We start from the raw sequence: 16597 nt of genomic DNA on the forward strand, positions 1-16597 counted from the left end.
CCTGAGGCCTTTGGATACCATCTGGCCCAAGGGAAGGATAGGCACCAAGGGAGCAGAGCACCAAGGGGGCAGGGCAGGTCATTCTTGCTTTTGCCCTTCACTCCTGCCACATTTGTGGAAGCTGAAGCCAGACCCACCCAAGAAATGCACCAAGAGGCAGCTTTGCTGCCTGCCATCTCCTGTGCCTTTAGCATTCAGCCTCTTGGCCTGTCTACATGTCTGCCCTGTACATTTGCAGCATTACCAAAGGTTGTGGGGCACAGGGGAACTGGCACTAGTTGTAATCCAAGCCCAGTGTAGCGGGGTAGTCACCCCACTCAGGCCCTGAAGGGGTTAAAAGCAGCCCTGGAGAGGGCTGCAGCAGGGAAAGGAGTTAAGAACAGCTGGAGAAAGCTGACTGTAGCTGACCACAGGTGTGGCTGGCTTAATCAGGGCCCAGCTGGCCCTTATAAGAGGGCCAAGGGCTAGGAGCTGGAGGAGTCCCACTCTAGCCTTGGAGTGGGAAGGGCTAGCTGCCTGGGAACAGGGGCCTGGCCTGAGGGTGAAGGCCTACTGGGGCTGCAGAGGGGCCGCCTGAGGATAGGCAAAGGCAGCAGGTCCTACCCCCTTGCCAGCGATGAATGGCCAGTATGCTGCAGTCTACCCCGGTGAACAGGGGCTAGCTGATGACTGGCAGTAGCCATTGAGGCAAGGTGGCTCTAGAGGGTTGGGGGTTCCCTGGGAGGGGAGACCTAGAGTAGGGGTCCTGCTGGGGCAGATCCCCAGGGAAAAAGGCACCAGAGTCCGAACTACTGTGGGTAAGTTGCCTCCCACTGGGAGTCCCAGCCCAGCTTGACGTGCAGCCGTGCGGTGTGCCTTACCTGAACGCACTCCACTTTGAGAATGAATTTGGGGATCACTGCCGGCATGTTGTGCTGATAATAGATCCTATGGATGACTTGCTGCAGGAGAGGCTCCACGGGCGTCACGCTCTGCAGAATGATCCCACGGCCCAGGAAAGCATGTTCAAAGGTCAGGTAGACCAGCCCTGGCCCCACCTTCAGAGAGAGAAGGCATTCAGCTCATTCCCTCGCTCAGAAAGGCTGGGGGGTGGGGAATCCTCACTGCCTATGGAATGAACATATTTCTACCAGGTCCAGGGGTCACAGCCTGTATTTAGGGGCTGATTCTCTGCCCTGGGGGGTTCTCTTTATGCTGCTCAGGCAGTGCCATCCCTGAGTCCCCAGTTGGGGATTCTCCCAGTCAGGTAAGAGTCTCCACCAAGTGTAGGGGTGGGCATAGCTAACGCCCAGCTCTCCCCATGAAGTTGAGGGCATGTCTGGGTTGAAAAGGCAGGGGCAGAGTGTCCTGGGCCCTTGGGGACCACAGCAAATGGCTCCAGTTGGTGCAGCCTGAGCTGGAGGAGAGTGCCAGGGAGCTGTCACTGCTGGTTGGTCTCACCTGTCCACATCTTTCCCCCAGGACGCCAATTGTCTGTTCCTGTTCACATACACATTTTCTTCCTAACAGTCACTGCCCCCAGCCAGGAGCAAACACCACTTGCATGGAACAAGGAAGTAGATGAACATTAGGGTTCTGTGTGGGTTGGTTTTTTTGCCATGCTTTGTAACAAAGTCCTAAAGGCAAATGTAAAGCCCAAACTGGAACCAGGTGCCCAGCATCCTGTGCCTAGAGACCAACTACGCTTCAGCCTCCGAGCCAGCTCTTCCCAGTTGCCCTGCTCCAATCTTAGTAAGAGCCCACTCTCTGCCCCTTGGCGTTTGGGCTAGATTAGGAAGCAGCAGAAGCTGGGTTGGCCGTCCATGTGTTGCTAACCATGACGCTCTGGGAGGAAAAACAGTGTTTTATCCCTGTGTAGGGCCGTTTCCCAGACCTGAGGCAGAGTTCTGTTCAAGCTCAAAAGCTTCTTTCGCTCACCAACAGAAGTTGGTCCAATAAAAGAGATTCCCTCCCCACCCCCACCCCCCTTGTCTCTCTAAGACATGAGCAGCATTTGGCAAGGGTGTTAGCCCCTTTTTGATCCCCTTTTCTGCAGGAGGTGCCAGGTGGTGTGTATAGCCACTTGTCTTAACATTGGTTAACATTTGATTAAAAAGCTTGTTTCTCAGTCTAGTCAGGGTCATCAGAGAGTCCCTACTGCAAGGCTCTCCTCGCCCTTCCTTCGATGGAGATGACTCCACAGCTCATTCACCACACACTTTGCGCATTCCTCCGCTGCCCAACAGGAAAAGTCCCTTCAGCAAGGCCTCATAAGAGGAGTAAGAATATGAGCCAAGCATTTTAATCAGCAGCTGGCTCTTCCGAGGGTGCCGTTGCTGCCACTAAGGAAGGTCTGCACCCAAACTCTGGGGGTGTATAGAGCCTGTTTGCAATGGTACAGGAGCCTCTTACTAGTGACGCTACCAAGACAAAATGTAAGCTGTAGAGCGCTGCAATTAGTGAAGCCTGGGCAGTGTAGCTGGAATAGCTGGTAAGACTGGAAGCAGTCTGGCCAGCCCCAACTAGTCCCAAATCATGAGTCGCACCCCCAAGAGATGAGATTTTTTTTTTTTTTTTTTTAAGAAAAAACATTTACACTGAGTTGTTTGGTTGGCTTTGATTTTTGTCCTACCCTTCCCCCCACCCCAGTGTGTGCGTGGGCAACAGCCAGTGCTGCCAGCTCTCCCAACTGTATTAAGGAAGGTGATTTTGGCCCCACTCTTGTTGGCTCCCTGACAGCGTGTCTGGTGCGGGGCTTCCCGCTTCGCCTCAGATCTCAAATTCTCATTATTTCCACCCCAGCCCCACCTCAATTATCCACATTGTTCTGCTCCTCCCCTCCGGGCCAGGCCCGGCCCCCAGAGCTCCCATCCGTTCTTCCTACACGCATGTTTTCTAATCCTTTAACCATTCACAGGGCTCTTTTCTGAACTCTCTCCAACTTACTGAAGTCCCTGAACTGTGGGCACCAGAACTGGACAAAGGATTCCAGCAGCAGTCACACCAGTGCCACATACAGAGGTAAAATGACCTCTCTGCTCCTCCTTGAGATTTCCCTGTTTAGATATCCAAGGATCAGATTAGCCCAGTGTCACACTGGGAGCTCATGTTCAGCTGATTATCCACCAACACCCCCAAATCTTTTCTAGAGTCACCGCTTCCCAGGATAGAGTCTCCCATCCTGTAAGTATGGCCGACTTTTGGTGGTATTAAAGTGCATATTTTTTGCTTGTGCCCAGCTTGCCAAGCGATTTAGATCCGAGATCTGTCCTCTTCACTAATTACCACTCCAATGTTTGTGTCTTGTGCAAACTTTATCAGTAATTATGATTTCTTCCAGGTCATTGATAAAAATGTTAAAGAGTAGGGCTAGGAACCAATTCCTGTGGGGCCACACTAGAAACACGCCCGTTCGATGAGGATTCCCCATTTATAATTACATCTGAGACCTAGTTTTCTCATTTGTGCCATTTTGTATCATTGCAATTTCTTAATCAAAATGTCACATAGTACCAAGTGAAAGGTTTTAAAGCAACACTTATCAACCAAACTTGGAATCTCATTAAAAACAAACAAGTTAGACAGGATCTATTTTCCATAAACTCATGTTGACTGGTATTTATTCCCATCCGTTAATGCTTTATTAATCAAATCCCATATTAGCCATTCCATTATTTTGCCAAGGATCTATGTCAGCCTGCCTGGCCTATCATTACTCAGGTCATCCCATTTACCCTTTCTAAATATTGGCACATTAGGTTCTCTTCAGTCCTGTGGAACTTCCCCACTGTCCATGCAAACCGTCAATTTCTTCCCTAAGTTTTTAGACAGAAACGAACCAAGTCACTCTAGGGCTGTTTCTGCTCCTGGTGTTGCTAATGCTTTGCATCTTCAATCCTCCGGACAGAGTGCTCTATATGTATCAGCTCCCCTGGGTCTTTTTCTGCCCCTGGAGATATGTATGAAAATGCATAATGTTTGCTTGCACCCAGCTCACCTCTTTTTGCAGACATGTAACTGTGGCACAGGGAAGTCAAATTATTTAGGTAAAACCTAAGCAAGTTTGTGAGAGAGCCCAGAATACACTTCATTGTGCTCTTTAATCACTAGAACTTCCTTTGTTCCTGGTACTTGTGAGTACTGTTTTGTGAAGCATGTTACCTACCTGTCTGGCTCTAACTGTGAAATCCATCAAGGAGAAGGGCTTGCCAAACACAGTTAGACTGTGTTTAACCACTAACTGGGAACAGTGCTTGTTGGGTTCTGGCTCTGGCTGCCATTCAGCCTAGAAGAGATTGAGAAGAAGTGACTCAGTCTAGAGACATGGGGAAAAGTACAAAACAAGACATATGGGGTAGGACCATTGTAGTTTGAGCATGTTGTAGAATATCTGAAGTGAAGGTGGAAAGGGAAGAGGCTGGTCATATTTCTAAGGAGGCTTCATACAAGAAAGCATGCCTGGAGGGTTGAGGCCCAGTGAGTGCAAGATGGGAAAAGGGCGCTCAAGCCGACCATAAGGGTGTGTGAGAGGAGAGAGAGGCAAAAATTATGGAAAACTCTGAAGCAAAGGAAAGCTTGAACTGGACGTGCAAGTCAATGCAGTGACTCAGAGGTAATAAATGTGTTATGTTGATCCTTTTACCTTCCAGCAGTGCTTCATAGACTCCCACAGCTTGGAGTGTGTGTATCTCAGGTCAACTCCACTCATAAAAACTGGTTCGTGCAGAAAAGTTAGATGAGCAAAGTCTGCAGCATTTTCAGGGATTTCCTGCATGTGGGGAGCACTAACTGTTACCAGACAGACACCATCAATACAAGTTAATTTGTTCCAAGTTAGCTAGACATTCAGATACAGGCACTATATCTTTCCAGTGACACTGCAGCAACATCTGGAGACCTCAGTGAGGTTGAACCCCACAGCACCAAGCACTGTACAGACATGACAGTGACAGTCCCTACCCCAGAGAGTTCAATATATAAAAGATAAGACATAACGGAGGGATGAGCCAAACATGTGGGTAACAATGGGGTGTCTTAGGACAGACTAGCAGGGTGTACAGCATTTAGCTATTCAGTAGCAGTAATCACAACAATTCCAAATATACAAGCAATCTTAACTCCACCTTCATGTTGTCTATTAGTAATTTAGGGTAAATTTTTACTGGGATGTTGCAGTTATCCTAAAACCGAGCATCATGAACCTGATAAAGGCAGAGCTGAGGCTAAGCTGAAAGAAATCCAAACATGTTAAGGTCTGGAAATGCAGTGAGGGCACATGCTCTGCCCTATCGCAGCATCACACTGACCATATTATTGTGAGCAAAGAATTTTAGCATGTGTGCTCCCAGAGTAGATTTAACTATTGTTAGCAATCAGTTTGAGGTCACTGAGTGTCTCTTTAGCAAAAACTTGTAACAAGCTAATATTTGCCAGCTGCTTTAACCCACTCTGGAGTAGCACACAGCAGCCTGAATATATGAGTCAAGTAAGCAGAATGTAGAATTGATTTGCAATTGCAGAGCAGTGCAAAGCCAACAGGGTGTACACCCCAGGGTTCCTCTCCCAAATTCTCCCTTCCTCTTGTCCCCCTATATTCCCGGGCACACCCTGCACCAAAGCTCATATTATGCTTCGTATTTTCATGCACACACTCCCCAGTTTCCATGTCTCTCTTGAGTGGACACCAGGTAGCTTTGGGAAAGAAATGCTTTGGATTAACAGTAATTTTGGCCATTAATTTTCATAAATAGAAGTGTTAGCAGAGGCTCGTTCATAAAAAGTCTTCAGAGAAACTCAAATAATTCCCCTTATTGAAAACCGCTGCCATCTCTCGTTGTTCTCAGTAAGACAGAGGCCTAACAACTCTCAGTTAGGATGCCTTCTTTCAAAGTGGCCACTGCCTCCCATTGTTTCCAGTAAGAACCTTGCTAATCACCATTTTTGCTAAGAGCTGGCTGTGGCCTCATTTCCATGGAGAGCAATGGGAAGTGGCAGCCATTCTGAGAGAGACAGTTCTGTGTGGAATTCTATGTAGCAGAACATTTGTCAGCTCCAGCTGAAGAAAAAACTTTTATGAAGATTAATAGCAAAAGAGTTATCAACCATTAAAGTCTCTTCAAATCTATTGTAAGCACAAGATTTCAGTGAGTTTTAACTACGGGAAGTTTGAAGCATTTGTGTTATTCAGGATTTAGGATCATTCAGAAGAGAAACCTCTTGCCAGTAGGTGTACAGTTCTTAAAGGATCCTTTTATGATCAACTCATTTTTAAATCAAACTAAATTAACAGATTCACTTGTCACTTCTCAGATTGTCCTTTCTATATTCAGAGAGTACATGCCCTACGTTTGGGGAGCTTATGCTGCATTCTCTGTACATAACAAAGAGCTTGAATTCCTGCTTTAATTGCAGAGGCCAACTAGAGTTTAACTACAGAACAGCAAAATGGAGTCTCCACAATAAAGGCTGTTCTTTCCATTGACTTGTCCTGGGCATATGCCACGAGAGTCACTGACACCAGTCATCTGAAAAGAGTTACTGATAGTTCCAGTTAAGAAACAAGGCAGGCAGTGTATTTCCAAGAGATAAAGCTTAGAGACAGGCTGTATAAATGTTTTATGGCCATGTGAATTGGACCATCTGAGATAGGAAACCGTCACACCAAGGGCTTGTGTGTTTTTCCAAGTGCCATTTAATAGAAGAAGGGAAATGGTCAAGTCTTGCTCTGGGTTGAGATTTTCAGAGGAGCCTTAAGGAGTTGGGCACACATCGCCTTGGTATTCATTTGGGTGCCTAACTCCCTTGAGTTTCTTTTAACAACTCCAGTCATATCCACATGGCTGCTCTAGCTGTTATAATGGAGTGACTGGCTCATGCATCCAGGCGTAGCTTCTACTGAAGTCAAGGGGAGTTTTGCCTGCACTGGGCTCCAGGAGGAAACAGTTGACATGGAGCTAAGACGATTTGCTCAGTGTTCTACCAGCTCCTTCCCTTTCTTAAGCATGGAAGAGTCAAAGTTTCAAAGCTGTAAACTACAGTGCTCATGCTAGTGATTGGCAGAGCTGCAGTCCTCATCTGCTTCAGGTAGGGCACAATTTCCAGAGCACAAAAACCTGCGGCATTACCCAGAGCCTGACCGGACATAGTAGAAGTCTCCTACCTGAATGTGTGCATTGACAAAATGCTCTGTGTGGCCACGATACACCCACTCCTTGGAGGTGATCTCTTCCTGCTCTGGGACAGCCCACTCTGGATCTACACCATCACAGTGATACCAGACAAGAATGATTCCGTTTATTTCACACGAGGGCCATGTTTTGATCTTTGCAAAGTCTGGCACTGCGGAGGGGAGAAAGAGGTTAGTGCAGAGCAGATGGTGCCAAGTCTAATACTGTGTCCTAGGTTCACTCGGCCCTGAGCTGCAGCCACGAGCACAGAGAGGCAGAGTCCTAACAAAAGACATTAGTGCTGCACAGCATCCCTTGCACTGGTTGCAGACGAGCTGAAAGCTCTTACAGAACAATGCAGAATGATGGTTTTGTGGTTCATGTTCTCCAAGGTCAGTCTGAAGGTACATCTACATTGCAGCTGGGAGTGAGCCCAGGTAGGCAGACTTGCAGAGTGGACATTGTGGCATGGGCTAGCCACTTGAGCTTGGACCCAGGCGATCAGGCACCTTTGGACCTGGGTAGCTTCCCCAAGCCACAGTGTCCACACTGCTATTTTTAACATGCTAGCTTAAGCCCCACTACCATGAGCCTGTGTACCTGGGCTCGGAGGCTTGCTCTAAGCGGCAGTGTAGATGTACCCTTGGGGGCCCAAGCTAGAGTGGATAAAAATTGATGGGCTTCTAAAAATGTTTAATTGGGTTTTTGAAAATTTACATTAATTATATTTCTCTTTTTAAAAATAACTTCAGATTTAATTTTAATCAGGTTTATGAAACCTATGCAAAGGCCTCAATTTACTATATCATTCATTCAAGTTATTTAAATAAATAAAATAATTCATGTCAATGAGCCCCCTCAATTGGAGGAGTTAAATAGTGTTCTTATAAAATTATATACAGACTCATTTTTGTACTTGAGGTCAACTCAAACTGTATGAACATCTCACAACATCGTGTCCTTCATAGAGTCGTACATTGCAAGGCCAGACAGGAACACTGTGATTATCTAGTCTGACCTCCTGCATAACAGTCCAGAGACCTGCACCAAAATAATTCCTAGAGCAGAGCTTTTAGAAGAACGTCCAGAAACACATATTGGTTGCTTTCACCCAGTTTACCAGCTGGCTCTGTATCAGACACCTGGCCGCTTCATTATTCATCACCCCCACAATTTTTGTGTCTTCTGCAAAATTTATCAGCGATGATTTTATGTTTTTTTCAGGTCACTGATAAAAATGTTGAATGGCGTAAATCCCTGAGGGACCCCACTCGAAGCACACCTGTCTGATGATGATTCCGCATTGACAGTTATATTTTGATACCTGTCCATGGGGATGTTTCCAGGGTGATATTTCCTTAGGAAAGCGTGTTCTGTATCTGAACAGACAGGACATTGCCACTGCCACAAGGTCTTGATTGCACAGTCATGGGAAGGGGGAGGAGAAAGCGGAGAATCACCTTTTTCAGTATATGGGATTGTAGTGCATTTTCCGTCTTCTCCCCGAAACTGCCACCCATGAAATGGGCACTCGATACAGTTACCGATCACGCGGCCGCCGGCAGCAAGGTTCGCACCCAGGTGTGGGCAGTAGGCATCGACTACATACACTTGTCCATCCAGAGCACGGAATACAGCAACCTGTTCCCCTGCATGTAGAGGTACAAAAATACGTGGTTAGGCTGGTAACAGAGTGATCTCATTTTAAGGGTTTGGTCAATACACCAGTTGCTGTATCCCTTATAATATTTTCAGAACTGTAAAGCGTTGTTTGCAGGAGTTTATGCAAGAGGTGGAGCACATCAGATCACCCAGCCTGTGATATAAGCAAGGAGGTTTCCATCCAAGCAGCTCCCATTCCAGTTCTCTCAGAGAAGGAGAGCAAGAGAGTTATAAACAGTCAATGAAGCTGAACTAAGCTGTTTTCCTGTCAAGACAGTCCATAAAGGCTTTGAGAAAAGACTATCCAGTCAGCCCACTGTGGTCTAGAATGGTTAGCATTTTTGGAGAATTGTATTACTGTCTTACATCTGTCAACATCTTAAGTGACACCAAGAAGTATCCCAGATGGTAAGACAGACTCCATACTTGGTCCTATTGACCTACAGGAGCACATCTGCCCATTGCTATCCAGAGAATCAGAGCTCACCTTTCTGTCCCAATGTCAAAAGCGTCATTTTCAGGATGTCATTAGGAGACCAGGCCAGCATTGCAGATGTTCAGTATAATCCTTTATTAACTTGTCTCCAGTTTCATATTGCAGTTTACAGTGAACCTGCATAACCTTCGGGAGTGCTGAAGCCAACCAATTCTACAGCTATTTCGAGTCTAAAAGCTAATGTCTGATGTGAGGTATGTACAGGTGGCCCAAAATCGAGAGAAATCCCAGTTTGGCATAAGCCACAGAAGCAAGCCTTAGTAGATATAATTCCTGAGAAGCAGATCCTCCAGGCCATCATGATTTAAAAGCTGATTTAAACACACATATACATGTAAGCAGAGTCAGGATGAGCTCCACCCTGACATCTGGTGGTGAAGTGTGGCAAGTTGTGGAAAAGAACTTCAGGGGCTGATCTCATTTACATAGGCACACCGACCCTGCCTAGAATGAGGCCATAGCTGCCCAAATGGTCACTTTGGCTTCTGTGGGATCCCCAGTGTCTCTGTTATTGGGGCAGGAAGAATAAATTGTTATTACCCTGATTATGGGAATCAAGGACAGTGGAACTGCACCTGGCCTTTTGTTATGATGGAGGGACTCGTCATCAACTAAGTAGCACTCGCTAGGCAAGGGACATGGGTTCCAAAACTCTGTGAATTGAGAGAGGCTGGGGATAGGTATTAATATCTGGTAGCCTGGGTCCCCTGGTGAGGGCCTTACATGCTAATTGCACTTCCTTCTCTCTTTAATGTGGAATATCAGAGCTAATTTTGATTCCATTAGGAGTCTAGTTACAGGCTGCTGAGCTGAATTCCCTTTGGGCTAATGGTGCACCAGCACTGAGGCTCCCCTACTACAAGCTGAAATCACCAAAGAGCTAAGCTTACTAAGAGCTGAAATCACCGAGTGTTGTGTTAAGTAGTGGGAGAGCCTGAAGATATATGGTGGAGCAGTTTGTGGGACGGCGAGCAGAGCAGAGCGGCTGGTGGAGCAGAGCAGTTTGTTGGATGCCTAGAGCAGCCCATGGGGTGGCTGGCAGAGCGGAGCCCCATGGAGAGGTGGGGCCATCAGCTTTGGACCATGTAAGGTGCCCCTTACTCTCCCCTCCCCCCATCTCCACCCAGGTTGGGAGGCAAAACTCTGCAGATAAACTTTTGAACTCTGGGGCTGCCCTGACCAGGGACAGAGACTTTTGGGTCGTTGGACTTTTGGGACTTTGGGTGATTTGGGTTGCTGGACTCAAGAACCAAAGGGAAAGGACACGCCCCAATTTGCTTGGGGTGGGATTTTTGCTCATGGGTTGTGTTATGAATCCTGTTGGTGGTGTTTCCCCAACATAATGCCACATTGTTTCTCTCTGTTATTAAAAGGCTTTTTGCTACACTCAGACTCTGTGCTTGCGAGAGGGGAAGTATTGCCTCTTGGAGGCGCCCAGCGGAGGTGGTATATATTTGTCCCAGGTCATTGGGTGGGGGCTCGAGCCGGTTTTGCATTGTGTTATTGGAATGGAACCCCTAGATACTGAACCCGGCCCTTGTTGCTGCCAACTCTGATGGGCAGAAGGGTTACATACATATTCACAAAAAGTTCCTAAAGAAATGTAATTGTTTTGTTCAGTTTCAAAGGCCTTTTATTTGATGGGGAAAAAAAATTGGTCAAGAAGGTATTTTCATTTTTAAAAGTTCACAGAAATTTTTAACTAACTTTAATCATGGCCTTTAAACATTTACCATGCTCATTTTCACTCAAGGGAGATGTTTGATTTATTGTAAACAATATTTTGATCAAGTTTGGTTGGAACTGACCATGTAGGTTATAGATTGGATGGACCTGTACTGTGGTAGTTGTCTTCCATGAGAATGAAAGATGGGACAAGAAGCAAATGCAGAATTGTTCCTCTAATGACTTTGTCTAGTCTAGTTTTAAGACACACTAACAAAGGGGATCACACTACTTTCCATGGAAGATCAATCTAAACTCAAATACAACTCACGTTTAGGAAGGTGTAATCTCAGGTACCCAGTCCTGGGTTTATAAAAGTGAGGGGCTTTTTGTGGGAGGGAATGGGGGATGGGATGGGGGAATGAGAGCCACACGGCAGTAAAGTTTGATTGGGAAAAGGGGAGGTTAGTTTTAAGGAAAAAACAAACCACAAAACAATAGTTGGAGAGGAGTCCCCCCTGCCCATATGGCCATTGGCTTAGAGTGGAAAATGAATTAAATGGTGATGTGGGAGGTGTCTGTGCAGGATAACTGAGGGGTCTTAGATCCACCCCAGGAAAGGGAGTGGGGGCAATCTTTTAAATAAAGTAATGCAAGTCTTTCAGATGAAAGATCTGTTTAGGGATGCTGGCATGCATGAAAGAATTACACATTCTAAGTGACTGTCCCAGCATTGCTGGGGGAGTGGATACAAAATAACTTTACGTACACACTCAGGGTCCTAATGGAAAAACCCTGATTTCAGAATGGAAGCTTCCTTTCCCTTCTCTACTGCAAGGGCAGCCATAGAAGAACACAGGTGGGATTACTCTGGGTATGCTCAAAAAGAAAAGGAGGACTTGTGGCACCTTAGAGACTAACCAATTTATTTGAGCATGAGCTTTCGTGAGCTACAGCTCAGCTCACAAAAGCTCATGCTCAAATAAATTGGTTAGTCTCTAAGGTGCCACAAGTACTCCTTTTCTTTTTGCGAATACAGACTAACACGGCTGTTACTCTGAAATCTGGGTATGCTGTTTAGCCATAAGATGGCACCAAACTGCAGCCAGAGGCAGCTGACCACTACGCCGATAGGTATGCATGCTGTGTAATGTGAGCGCACATTGGTCTGGCTTGATCTCTGTCAGACAGGAAAGGATGTCGGGTCCTGGCAAGCTGTGGGCAGCAGGTATTTGTCCAGGATTAGCGGTGAATCCCATACCCTGCCCTCCCCGTGATGAGCAGGGGGCGGTTGCCCTTGATGGACAGCGGCTAGAGAAGAGGTCTCAGCCAGCTCCACTCACAGCCTCTCCTCTTCCCAGCAGCATTATTCCAGACTAAGCCAGCGGCATATTTATGTTTCAGGTACTGTGACAACATCTGCTAAGGAGATGGTACGTGGCATCATCCTGTATTTGTGGGCAGTCAAGACAGGGTCATCTCAGTCTCTTGGAGATGCCCCAGATATTTCAGAGGGGTTGATGACACCAGTGCCGAGCGTTGCAGATCTGTACGGGAGGACTTGTACTTGGTGCACATTGAAACCAGACGGTGGAAAGCACCCACCGGCAAAAACAGAAGTCAGCAGCGGTGCGCACACCCATATTAATCAGCCTCTCAGTCTCCACCTCTGTAAAATGGGAATATTACTTTTGTTCTAGAGATTTAGCACCTAGATAGCATTCATTTGTAGATCTGCAGAGCGTCTGATAGAGCCAAGTGAGCACTGTTAGCCCACTCTACAAACAGGCAGATTGAGACGGAAGTTGCATGAGTTGCCCCAGAGGCACTGTGGATTAACCACAGGGCCGTGTTCCAATCTTAGTTCTGAGAAAGGTTTGCTATATAATCTTGGACAAATCACTTAACCTTCCCATTCCTCAGAGAAGCAAAAATGTACCCAAGTGCAAAATGACTTGCAGTGGTGAATTTCCAAGACCGAACTAAACAGCAGCAGTTTTTTATGGCAAGTTAGTTCTAGTCTATAGTGGGATTGGGGATAGAGTTTGAGTTCTGGCCTCCCTCATCTCTGCTTAATCCCTTGACTTTTGGGGAACTGCCTGTTTCAGTCAGAGAGGATAAGAGAGGTCTTTCACAGAAATATTTCATTGTGGAATGATGTTTCTCTGGGCTAAGAAAATAGTACACGTTGAACAGAATACAGAGAGCGAAGGCAATAGATACAGATTATATCTAACTAGTACCAGCAGATACTTTTTCTTAAATTTAAAATGAAACAATCTTCCTGACAGACAGGAAAACCCTGTTTGCGTCCCCAGTTCCAACAGAGTCTTGGAGAGAAGGATATTCAACACAATTTCCAGGGGCGCTGAAGACCAGAAAGTCTGTGTTATAAAAACACTTCTCTGCTTTTCACCCTCTCAGTGGCTGCGTACAGACAGATGGTCTTCACAGGAGCAGGCGGAAGAGCTGATGCGGTGGTTGGCGCCACTCCCCATCTCATACCCTGGGAACCCTGCATGGAAATGAGTGGGGGAGAGTGACCCAATGGACACTGCCCTCTGGAGAGGCCAGAAGCTTGCAGTGTAGGGCACAAATCCCTGCAAGTGGGAACAGGAAGAGACAACCCGGAGAAGAGCTCTGGCAGCCTGAGAGAGGCCACAGGAAGAGGCTGGAGAGCTCCTACTCCGAACGATAAAGATTTTGCTTATTTCTTTTGCCCACAGAGGGGCACGGCTCTCAGCGCACGTTCTCCTGTAATGAGCTGAAAGCTGCATGGCTGGAACAAGCACTAGTCTGCTCCCATTTACGAGGTGAGCTTGATGAACCTACGGTTAGTCTGCAATGTTTAAAGTTACTCCCCGAATCCAGACAGCAATGAAGAAGCTTTGCACTTCATTACTTTGACTTTTACAGTATTAAAAGGGCATTGCCAAGGCAGGGAAGGTGTCAAGGAGAGGTCAGCGAGAGGAGGAATGGGATGGGAAAGCTTGAGCAAAGAGGCGAGAAAGTTACATGAACAAAGAGTTACAAAGAAAGTTTCTCCCGGTTTTATGATACAAGAGGGAAATAAAATACCTTATTAAACAGATCAAGTTGAAGCTCACTCAGATGCTCTCAGCAGAAACAAGAGGAAATAAAAGGAACAAACTTCTGGCCTGGGAGTTGAAGGCATTTGTGAGGGAAATCCATTTAACCCCTGAAGTTAGGAGTACACAGTATAAAACTAACCCCGCTCCAGTGCCAGAGCACTAAAATGATTGGTACTAGCCTGGCAATCCAGAAATAGGTAAAGATCAGTAGTTATCTACTCGCCTCTCTGCTCCATCTCCCTTGGGGTCAGTAGAAGCTATCACAGTAATCTTAACTCTAAGGGCTCTGCTGAAGTAAATACCACTGATCCAGTATTAGGAAATTGGTTCCTTTCTAATGGTAGACAGAGAAGCGAATCCACAAGGCCTGACAGTCACCTACTCCACAGTGGGGATGTCTGTGGAAACAAAACGAAGCTTCTTTGGATTGATGCCGCTTACTACATGGATGGGCAGAACAATCGTAGTGAGACTTTGTCTGCTGATATTCACCTTGTATTCAACTTCCAGCATTAGAAGAGATTTTTCTGAAGCAACTCACATAGAAAAATAACCATGAGTAAGTGACAATACTCTAAACCCATTAGGAGATATGACTGTTCCATACACCTCGCTTGCCAGATGAAAAATATAGTCGTCTGGGTTAAATTATCCCAAACAAGCTCTGGGATTTTAAAGCAGCAGAAGAGTTCAGAATTGAACAACAAAGGTAACCTGGATTCCAAGAATAACTTTTCCTCAAGGAGCCTGAAACCCCAAAGCTAAGGATCGCTCTGTTGCAGTGGGATAAGAAGGTTTGGCAGAATTCAGTTTTTATTGATTATAATTTTGACAGATAACAGCTATGTTTTTTTTTTTTTTTTAGAGGCGAACTGTGCTAGGCTGTGTGTGGGGAGGGCGGAGTAGGGAAGGACCAAGAGAAGGGAAAAAAGCTGAGCTTTCTTCCATGCCCACAAGAAATTCAAGTCCTGTCTCCTCTAGCAAACCAACACCAGAAATGCCACTGGAGACAAGTGACTGGAAACCTAAGCAGTCAAGGAGGCCTGTATTGTACACATCAGAAAAGCAGCGGAGACGTCCGTTGGAGGTAAAGATTAAGCCTTCAGACAGTTACCTTTTCCATACAGGTGCTGTAACAACAGCTCTATGACCTGACTCCTCTCCTTAGTTACCTTTGATTTGCTGTTTACACAGGTGACAGTGTGTGTTTGGGACACTTTCCAAACCGTGAGCCATTTATTAATATTTAACGTATACAATTTTTATTTAGATAGAGCCAATACACAACTACGGAGCTCTGCAAAGCATTACGTGAAGTAGACAGAATGCCAGAGGGAGCATTGTGTGAACAGGTCAGTTTACTAGCTTGTGAAGCAGGATCTCCACCCCTGTGCTCAAAATGGAGTAGCATGCTAAGTCCTTGCATAACACCTGTAGAATCATCGAATCACAGGGTTAGAAGGGACTGCAAAGGTCATCTATTCTAGCTCCTTGCCAAGATGCAGGATTTGTTGTGACTAAACCATCCAAAACAGGTGGCTCCAGCCTCTTTATGAAAACCTCCAGTGAAGGAGCTTCCACAACCTCCCTAGGCGTCTGTACCATTGTCCTACTGTTCTTACAGCTAGGAAGTTTTTCCTGGGATTTAATCTAAATCTGCTGTGCTATAGTTTGAACCCAGTGTCTCTTGTCCTGTCCTCTGTGGCAAGAGAGAACAACTTTTCTCCATCTGTTTTATGGCAGCCTTTCAAGTATTTGAAGACTTGTGTCCCTCTTTAATCTGCTCCTTTTCCAAACTAAATATACCCAGTTCCTTCAACCTTTGCTTATATGGCTTACATTCCATCCCTTGATCATCTTTTTTGCTCGCCTCTGGATCCTTTCCATTTCTCCACATCCTTTCTATACATTGGTGACCAAAATTGGACACACTACTCCAGCTGAGGCCTAACCAGTGCCAAGTAGAGCGGTACTATCACCTCCCGTGATTTGCATGCTATGCCTCTGCTAATGCAACCTAAAATTGCATTCGCTTTTTTTGCAACAGCATTGCGTTGCTGACTCATGTTGAGGTTGTGATCCACCACAGCTCCCAGAGCCTTCTCAGCAGTGCTGCTGCCAAGCCAGTTCTCCCCCATTTTCTGTATAGGTGCATTTCGTTTTTCTTCCCTAAGCGTAGCACCTGACATTTGTCTTTGTTGAATCTTTGTTGTCCTTCATTGTGTTGTCTATAGCTCAGTTCTCCAATTTATCAAGATCCCTCTGAATTGTAGCTCTATCCTCCAAAGTGTTGGCAACCCCCCTAGCTTTGAGTTATCTGCAAATTTGATAAGTGTGCTCTCTAGACCTACAGCCAGACCATTAATAAAGATGTTATGCAACACCGGAACCAGACCAGATCCCTGTGAAACCCCACTTGAGACCTCCCTCCAATCTGACATCATCCAATTAATAGTTACTCTTTGCGGTTGTTTAACCAATTTTGTATCCACTTAATGGTAGTTCCACCAAGCCTGCATTTCTTCAGCTTACTTATC

The 16597-nt window shown here is 46.1% G+C and overlaps 1 protein-coding gene across 1 annotated transcript in view; it reads right to left on the minus strand.

The window, feature by feature from the left end:
* LOC102936991 (cholesterol 7-desaturase nvd) overlaps positions 1-16597 on the minus strand; it is a 42012-nt gene that overhangs the window by 4583 nt on the left and 20832 nt on the right. Inside the window, exons 3-7 of the mRNA XM_037879595.2 lie at positions 8606-8794; positions 7139-7317; positions 4622-4747; positions 4145-4264; positions 861-1037 (exon numbers count right to left, since the gene is read on the minus strand). Coding sequence (XP_037735523.2) covers positions 861-1037; positions 4145-4264; positions 4622-4747; positions 7139-7317; positions 8606-8794 — 791 coding nt within the window. The remainder of the gene's footprint in view (positions 1-860; positions 1038-4144; positions 4265-4621; positions 4748-7138; positions 7318-8605; positions 8795-16597) is intronic.

Source organism: Chelonia mydas, chromosome 16, assembly GCF_015237465.2.
Source record: "Chelonia mydas isolate rCheMyd1 chromosome 16, rCheMyd1.pri.v2, whole genome shotgun sequence".
Taxonomy (NCBI): Eukaryota; Metazoa; Chordata; order Testudines; family Cheloniidae; genus Chelonia; species Chelonia mydas.